General features: G+C 50.2%; 1 protein-coding gene across 1 annotated transcript in view; it reads left to right on the top strand.

Moving 5' to 3' along the window:
- The first annotated feature begins 452 nt into the window (after positions 1 to 452).
- dlc1 (DLC1 Rho GTPase activating protein) overlaps positions 453 to 9,026 on the top strand; it is a 70,925-nt gene continuing 62,351 nt past the window's right edge. Inside the window, 2 exon segments of the mRNA XM_035529537.1 lie at positions 453 to 1,614; positions 2,962 to 4,300. Coding sequence (XP_035385430.1) covers positions 2,999 to 4,300 — 1,302 coding nt within the window. The 5' untranslated portion in view covers positions 453 to 1,614; positions 2,962 to 2,998.

Here is a 9,026-nt window from a genome sequence, read left to right as displayed (position 1 = left end):
GTCGGAGCCGAGCTGCCCAGGCCGTTGTTATCATATGGGTGGCATATCGGACAGGAATGTCTGAGTGCTGTCACCACAGTCCAACTTCCCATCTATTCTGCTGCTTGGCTTTGCTCTTGTTCTGGGATATTTGTGCAGAGATGCCTAGAAGGGGTCTGTTTAAAGGTAAGAGCTAAAGAAAACACACACACACACACACACACACAAGAGGGTCAGTAAGGAAAGCCAAAACATTACAGCGGTTGAGCTCAGGCCCCTAGACACAGGCTAACGCAATGCGCTGACTGTTTCTAATCAAAGCCAACTGGAGAACTCTCTCCCCAGCTAAGTCCCGGACGTCAACCCCTCAGAGAGCGAAAGAGAGAGAGAGAGAGAGAGAGAGAGAGAGAGAGAGAGAGAGAGAAAGAGTGTCTGTGTGTGTGTGTGTGTGTGTGTGTGTGTGTGTCAGTAAGTCCAGAGGAAGCACAGAACTCTGGGAAACCTGTGGGAGGACATCAAGCAGAAAGAGTAGAGGATAAACAGATGACACTGAAAAGACAGAGTAAGCGAGAGAAAGCGAGGGAGTGAGGGAGAGAAAGAGAAGGAGTGAGAGAGACGAGGGATGACTGAGTAGTCTGGGAAACTGTCGGCGCTGAGCGTCTGGAGTTTTAACGCAAGTGAGAGCGCAGCCCGTGATGTCGCGGTCCAGATGAGCACACGCGGCAGGCCGGCGTTCCCCCACCTTCTGCTCGCCTCTCGCCTCCCCTCACCGTCCCGCAAGCAGCCTAGGACCCCCGCCTCCGAGGGCAGGAGAGGGGGCACGCACCTGGACACACAGCTCGACGTGTGGAGGCGACCCGGCAGAGCAGAGACGACATAGCTCGCAGACCCGGCAACCTGGCGCTGGTCTCCTAGCGGAAACGTTACGAACCGAAAGAGAGACGCCATGAGCCGCACAGGGCCGTGATGAGATTCCTGCCTGTCCTGAAGAGACTCCAGCCTGTTGTGACTCCAGCCTCCTGCCCATCCTGAAGAGACTCCAGCCTGTTGTGGAGAGCTTCCTGCCCATCCTGAAGAGATTCCAGCCTGTCGTGGAGAGATTCACGCCTGACCTGAAGAGACTCCAGCGATACTGGCTTGAGCGATGTGGTATATATTTGTACGACCCTCACTGTAGTTTTGACATCTTCCTAGCGAGCCGTACTGAAGGATCCAAACTGCAACTCTGGAATCGTGGCGGTTGGAATCTGAAACCCCATCCCCCTAGTCCCTCTGTGTCATTTTTCGGACCCCCGTGCTCGCCACCGGGTCGCCTCGGATGTCAAACCTGGTTTTTTCAAGGCAATCACATGAACGGCATCCTTGTGACCCTCCAGCCAGCGATGGAGTCGTAGGGAACCAGTGGCCCCTGCAGACACGTGACCTCGGCGACCCGAATTGACCCCGGAACAGGGCCAGCTGTGTCATTTGAAGGGGTGAGCTCACCACCTGCCGGAGACTGTGGGTAACGGGCGGCGACGTCGCCGCAGCCGGACATGTTGGACTACGGCGAGACATAAAGAGGCAGCTGAAGAGAAAGAGAAGAGAAACAAGAGAAAGAGAACAGAAGAGAAGAGAAGAGAAAGAGAAGAGAAGGTACAGACCACTTTTGGGTGTTCTTTACATCTTTCGTTCTCTTCAGAATTTTCCATTTTTTAATAATTTCTGTATAAATTAGTGAACAGATTGCGGGTGTGGACGCAGCAGCCGCACGCTACACTTCCCCGTGACGTGCACGGTAGACACGCGCGGTTCTTTTTATCAGCGCTTCTCTGTCCCCCTCTCTGTCTGTCGCTCTGCTTCTGTCCGTCCCGGGTGAAATGACGGCGGGGTTCCGGATGCTCTGTGCAGACGGGACAGGAATGTGAAGGGAATGTTGGGATTAAGGACCATGTCTGTCTGCTGCCCGCTACCCACTAACGTCCCCGAGATGTCAGACTCATCTGTGATCCACTAACTTCATCAAAATATCAGTCGAACCCGTGAGCTAACCGCCGTCTTCTGCCGGCATCAATTGCAAACTCCACCGAGATGTCAAACTGTTTCCTGAGCTAAACGCTAGCCTCAAGCTTCCCGGAGTTGCCACGTTCCCCGCACACTCCCCTAGCTGCAGCTTGGCCGTGCTGTTTTCTCGTTTATCGCTCCATTTCTTCTCAGTCCCGTGCTCTTCCTCAGTGTTACTTCTGACGTGGCGTTAGCTGGGGGGTTGCACTCCTCTGTCGAGCCTACTGAATATGCCCGTTGTTCTGGGTGATTGTAGTAACCCTGTCAGTGCGGGGCGGACTGTGGGTGCCATTGTTAGCAGCGTGGAGGCCTAACACGTAACAAAGTGTAGAACACTGCTCTCATCGATAGCCCCTGCCCATTGCAATCCTTTGAATCTGTCTGTAGCTCTCGGTTAATTCCCACAGGTTTTGTTCTCATGTTGTGAATTGTTTCAAGTTTTTCTTTTTTTCTTTAAGAATCGTTTCTGCATGGTGGAGCATCCTTATATTTTTCAGCATATGACAGAAATTGTTCCTTTTTAGGTTCAGTTTGTGTTCCATTTTCATGTCTGTTTAATATAACACTTGCAAAACGTCTTTTCTAATTGTTCCTTGTTTTTAATAATTATAGGTTGAAGTGTTTCTTTAGCCTGAGTGATCTTTGTGCTCTGGATAAAGTGGCGAGACAGACGTGCCTCGCCTTTGATTATGAGGGCAGTGTTAAAAAGGCTGACTGGGCCACAGTTTGGATTTGCGTGTGGAGGGCAGAACTGACTAGTGCTGTTGGGAAGTCGCTTTGATTGGCTATTGATGACCACGGAGGACGAAGGTCCAAGGTCAAAGGTCAACATGAAACACGTGCTAAAAACGTTAACGGGCTGGGTGGGCGTGAAAGCAAGTAATCTCATGCAAAGACACATCCCCCTTTTCATCCCTGTTCCTCCCTTCTCCCCTTTAGGATCGCTGAAGGGCCGTATGGGATAGCTGAGGTCGCCATGCCTGTCGCCCTACGGAAGCGGAGCTGGGAAGACCACGTCACCCCGCACTGGGGAACACGGTACAGCTACGACGACCTCGACCTGATCTGCTGGCACGGCGTCGTGGACGGTGGAGGCCCGTCCACCGGGCCGAGGGAGAGGTGCGCGTCCATGCCGGAGTGTCGGCGGCGACGGCCAGCGGTCGGGAGCCGCACCGAGGCGGGTGGCGATGACGACGAAGGGGCTGTTGGTGACAACGGGTCTTGGAGAGAGAGGACATTCTCTTGTGGACTTACCGGGACAACGGGCCAAAGCGGAAATAAAGAAACAGGAAATGTCTCTGGGGCAGAATCTTTGCCCACAATGACTGACCAGGACATGCACCAATCAGCAGAGAGCTCTGCCGGACATGGCTCTGTGGGCAGCCTGTCGGCGTCCACGTCTAATGACATTCCCGGTGAGGGCCACAGGAATGGGACTGAGATGGAGGATGAATGGCCTTTTCCTGACACTCTTCCCACCTCTGAACCCTCATCTCCAAACGTTGAGGGTTGTGGAACGGACGGGACACGGCCCGACATTGGCTCCGCAGACAGGGCTGAAGCCAGCGGCACCGAGCCCATCCCGGAAGAGAGCGTGGTCATCAGAGCACAAGGAAGTCCAGAGACAAAACTGACCAAACTGGGGGACAGTGAAGATGACCATGTCGGCGGTCCTGTGGACGCCGCTGGTGCAGATGCAGACCTGACTGGAGAAGACCGGAGCTCTGAGCATCTAGATCCCAGTCAGGTTTCCAAGACCTCTGTTGCTCCGGATGTTAGCTTTCCAAACCCCGCTGCTCAGAGCAGTGGTGTGGCGTGTCATTCGCGGAATGTTGACCGGCTAGACGCTGGTGGCCCGCTTGCAAAGACTCGTGACTTCGGAGCATCCAGTGACCATGAAGCTCCTCCATGCTTATCCGGGAGTGACCCTAAGCTGAACCCAATCCTCGAGATATCTTTGACTGAGTCTGAGGAGGAAGCCCCTGGTCATGTGATGGCAGTGGCATTCCTGGAACCTGAGGGCATCAGAAATGGCGCGGCGGCGATGCACACACCACAGGGCTCATCGGGGCTGCTTGCTGAGCAAGGACTTCTGGGAAATTCCCAAAACAACAAAGTGGCCGAGCTCACTCCAGTCTGGGAGTCTTTATTGGATTGTGCCTCAGAAACTGTCCAATCGGATGCACCTGGTCATCAGGCAACTCCAAATATGGACAGGAGTGATGAGGTTGAGAGAAACAAACCTCAAGAATCCCCCGTCCGACTATGGGCACGGAAGGTAAGATCCACTTCCTGTTTAATCTCTGACTGGTTTTGTGTGCTGTGTGGTTGTGCAGTTTGTGGGCACCTGCCCTAACCCCAGGGACAGCTCATGGTCAGCAGCCCTAACCCCGGGGGCAGCTCGTGGGCACCTGCCCTAACCCCGTGGGCATCTGCCCTAACCCTGGGGGCAGCTCGTGGGCACCTGCCCTAACCCCAGGGGCAGTTTGTGGGCACCTGCTCTAACCCCAGGGGCAGCAGGGCAGCATGTGCGTTGACACACATTTTATGTGCTTGTGAGCAGCATGGAGTTGAATCACTGATAGACATGCTCTTAGATTTAGCAAACATCAGAGACAATTGTGTGTGTGACAATTGTGTGCAAATCTGTGTGCAAAATACACACACATACACACACACACACCACACACACGTGTGTAGGTACACACTCAGTCTTAGAGGTGTGTGTGGATCACATATGTAGGTACACGCTCAGTCTCAGGTGTGTGTGGATCATGTGTGTGTAGGTACATGCTCAGTCTCGGAGGTGTGTGTGGATCATCTGTGTAGGTACACACCTACATGTGTGTATGGATCACATGTGTAGGTACACACTCAGTCTTAGAGGTTTGTATGGATCACATGTGTGTAGGTACATGCTGAGTTTCAGAGGTGTGTTTGGATCACGTGTGTGTAGGTACACAGTCTCCGAGGTGTGTGTGGATCACGTCTGTAAGTACACATTCAGTCTCAGAGGTGTGTGTGGATCAGATGTGTGTAGGTACACGGAGAGACAGAGAGAATTTGGTGTAATGAAACAAAGCCGGAAGAGTGATGATGATGATGATGATGATGATGAAGGTAATGACTGCTAGCTCCATAATTAGCTCTCTGGGGGACCATTTGGTGTTTTCAGTTTTTGCTGACAGAACTCGCTGAAGCAGGTTTGCCTGTCACCATGTCAGAGGGACTCCAGTTACAGACTCCAGCTGCATTATTATCTGTTTATAGCAGTTTCTCTTCATATCTCTTGGATCAGGTCTGGATTTTTGTAATCCGGGGTGTTCCAATCCCAGACATGAAGCTCCTACAAATATTCCTATCCCCCTTTTATCTAGGAGCCAGGGGACCACCCTGAAAACCCGTTATTTGTACTGTTCAGTTTCCAAATCCAGTTCCCAAGTCCAGGACCAAATCCAGTCTATAGTTGAAGAGTCCAGTACTGCAGAAAAAGCACCACAGTCCTCACGGACACCCCAAGCCAGTGTTTACATGCCTGGAAAACCTCCCTGCATGCCTGGAGACAGCAGACTGCCCCCACCCCTATTGGTTAACACCTGCCTCAGCCAATCACTGTTTGGCAAAGACTCAGTTCGTTGGATCTGATTGGTTTTACTTAGGACCAAACTCTGCATTCTGAACCTCCTGAAGATTAGGGATCCCCAGTGCGGGGGATCTTCTGGTGTCAAGTTCCCCATGTTTTTCACAGCGAATCATCGCTGGAACTCTGCCCAGTGCTCAATGTCAACACTGACTGAAACACATGGTTTCCTGTGGATGTAGCTACTCAGAAAACCTCAGATCTGTTTTGATTTCTGACTCCTGTGGCGTGGCGTGGCGCGGCGTGGATGTTGTGTGTTGTGGTTCGCTGTATGTTGCATATGTAGGCGTTGGACAGTAGATTCATTGTGCAGAACCTGCAGTGTGAAGTGAAATGTAACCTTGGTCCAAATGGATAATCTTAATAACCTCACACTATAATCTCAGACTATAATCTCACACTATACTCTTACACTACAATCTTACACTATAATCTCACACTATAATTTTACATTATAATATCACACTATAATTTTACACTATAATATCACACTATAATCTTACCCTTTAACATATATGTCAGTTATACTAATAACCCTTATGTGAGTTATTCTAATAACTCATATGTGAGTTATACTAACGCTGTGCTACTTAAGGCAGTGTTGTGTTGGTTGACCTGCGGTAGAACTGCATGTGTACTGATCACCACTTTGATGGTTATGAGGTTTATTAGAATGAAATAAGACATCAAAGCCCCTCCTCTTCCTTCCTGTGACCCTCAGATGTGTGATATACTGAAGCTCTCATCCTCCTGGGTTTAGGGCCCACACACACACACACACACACACACACACACAGTTTATGGTGACTACAGAGTGATCTTCTTAATGGAACAGAATGTGCAGAAGGGAATGGAGTATAAAGTGTTTGGACCCATACAGCTCCAGCACACACCGATCTCTCCCACTGCTGTATTAGTCTGATTAGTTCCGGAACAATCCGCAGTAGTTAGTATGCTTTAAGATTAACACAGTAAGAGGGATCAAGGGATTAAACCACCATTACAATGGACTAACACTGGAGAAAAACTATGCTACTACAAGTATACTGTGTATGTGCATGTGTGAGTGTGTGTGTGCATTTGTGTGCGTGTGTGTGTGTGTGTGTGTGTGTGTGTGTGTGTGTGTGTGTGTGTGTGTGTGTGTTGGTAAAACTGAAAAGCAAGTTTCCCAGGTAATGTATGGATAACTGTTTTTTTCTTTCTTTCTGTTTTTTGTTTTTGTTGTTTTTTGTGTGTATGTGTGTCTGCATGTGTGTGTGTATCTGCACGTGAGTGTGTGTACATGCATGCGTGAGTGTGTGTGTGCACGTGTGTGTGTGTATCTGCACGTGAGTGTGCATGCATCCTTGCGTGTGTGTGTGTGCACGTGCGTGTATGTGTGTGTGTGCACGTGCGTGCGTGCGTGCGTGTGTGTGTGTGTGTGTGTGTGTGTGCGCTGTGCACATGTCCTTCATGCCTAGGGTACTCTTGGAGTAGCTACAATAGGAATGGAGCTGGGGTCTCTAAGACTGACCTGAGAACATCTTCTTCTAACAACATCCCAACTCTGGTCTCAGATCAGTGTGGAAAGGCATGTTTCACTAGTGCCATGGTGGAGGAAGCAGCTGTAGGCCCAGACCAGATGGGCTGCAGCTCGGGCCGGTAGTCCTGCAGGACGGGACGTGCTTGGGCCGGTAGTCCTGAAGGACGGGACCTGCTCCAGGAAGAGCGGGCCCCCTTTCCCACGCTCTCTGTTTGTGGACGGAGGGTCCCTGCTCCTGGGGGCCAGCCGTGGGCTCTCCACTATCCCAGATTGGCCCCCTGCACTCGGGCGCCATGGTAACGGACATGCCCTGCTTATTAGCAACCTAAGCAGACCGCATCAGCCAGGAAGCTGGCGTTAGGCTCTCATGGCGCACCGCGTCCAGCGGTCTTGTCACCTGTGATGCGGGCAGAGGAAGTTACACAGGGGTCTGTTTTTTTTAGAGGTCGAGGTGTGTCAAAGCCTGAACAGGATACAGTGGTTAGTAATGTTAGCAATTCAGTGTCCAGTGAGACTGTCTGACCCGCAGACACGAGTCTCCTGGGAGAACTGGGAAAGAGGAAGAGAAGGGCATTGTGGGATACAGAGCAGCGTGGGAACACTCCCGCCTCTACACAGGAAATGGCTTATGTGTCGTTGCTGTGGCGCCTTAATGACAAAGGCAAATAAATGAACCAGCAGAAAAATATCAGACAAAAGGGGAGAAGCATGGAGAAATGTTTGAAAAACAAGATGTTTCCATTAGAATCGTTATCAAAGTTGCTGCTGTCCGTGGTGGTGGCGTGTGGCGCAGTCGCTGTGCTTCGTTGTCATATGACAGGACCTGCGCCTACCTGCGTGTGTGTGTGTGTGTCTGTGTGTGTGTGTGTGAGTGAGTGAGTGAGTGAGGTAAATGAGTTAGACGCTGCAGGACCGGCTGGCATCAGCAAATCCAATAGCTCTGACAGCTAATTCTTTGCTAAATGGAGACTATAAGTACAAGCGTTCAGAAGACATTACAGCAGATCAGAGAGAGCATGCATCGCGCACACACTCCATTCATTCCTTCAGATCAATATTCCCTGAAGTGTCATAAGGCTGGAATACTAATCGACTTACACACGTGTAAAAGCACACACATGGATATCTTGCTCGAGTTACCAGACCTGAGCCTTAACGGTCCCAACTATACACCCATGCTATGTGCTACGCTTCACACCACAGAAACACACTGTTGTATTCACACTTACACACAATTCCCATGTCATCGCACAGTAAGTGTGTGCAGCTAAGAACACATCATCTACTCTCCACACAGAGAAAGAAAGAGATACGCAAAGAGAATATTTTAGTTTCAAAGAATCAAATGTTTATATATTGCTTATGTTCTGTTCCTAAGTAATGCACTGACTACAGTGAGACCTGTATCCTATTGTCTTCTAGTGGACACAGAGACAGTGAGACACTGAGATACTAGAACTGAGATACACCGAAAAACACAGAGATACTGGACACTGAGTTACACAGGCACAGTGAAATACTGAGACTGAAACTGATAAATTGAAAAATTGGGAAATTATTCACCAAGACACTGAAATACTGAAACACTGAGACAGCAGCTCACGGAAACACTGAGATACTGAAATTCTGACACACTGAGATACTGAGATACAGAGAAACTGAGAACACACTGACTCCACCCCGTCTGAACACACTGACTCCGTCCCCTAACATAATCCCATACTGCAACTCTCATTTCTCTCTGTCTCTCTCTCTCTCTCTCTCTCTCTGTCTCTCTCTCTCTCTCTCTCTCTCTCTCTCTCTCTCCCCCCCAGCCTTTCTGTGATCGTTTTGTATGGCTAT

The sequence above is a fragment of the Electrophorus electricus genome, chromosome 9 (genome assembly GCF_013358815.1).
Source record: "Electrophorus electricus isolate fEleEle1 chromosome 9, fEleEle1.pri, whole genome shotgun sequence".
Lineage (NCBI taxonomy): Eukaryota > Metazoa > Chordata > Actinopteri > Gymnotiformes > Gymnotidae > Electrophorus > Electrophorus electricus.
This window is presented reverse-complemented; position numbering and strand designations above follow the sequence as displayed.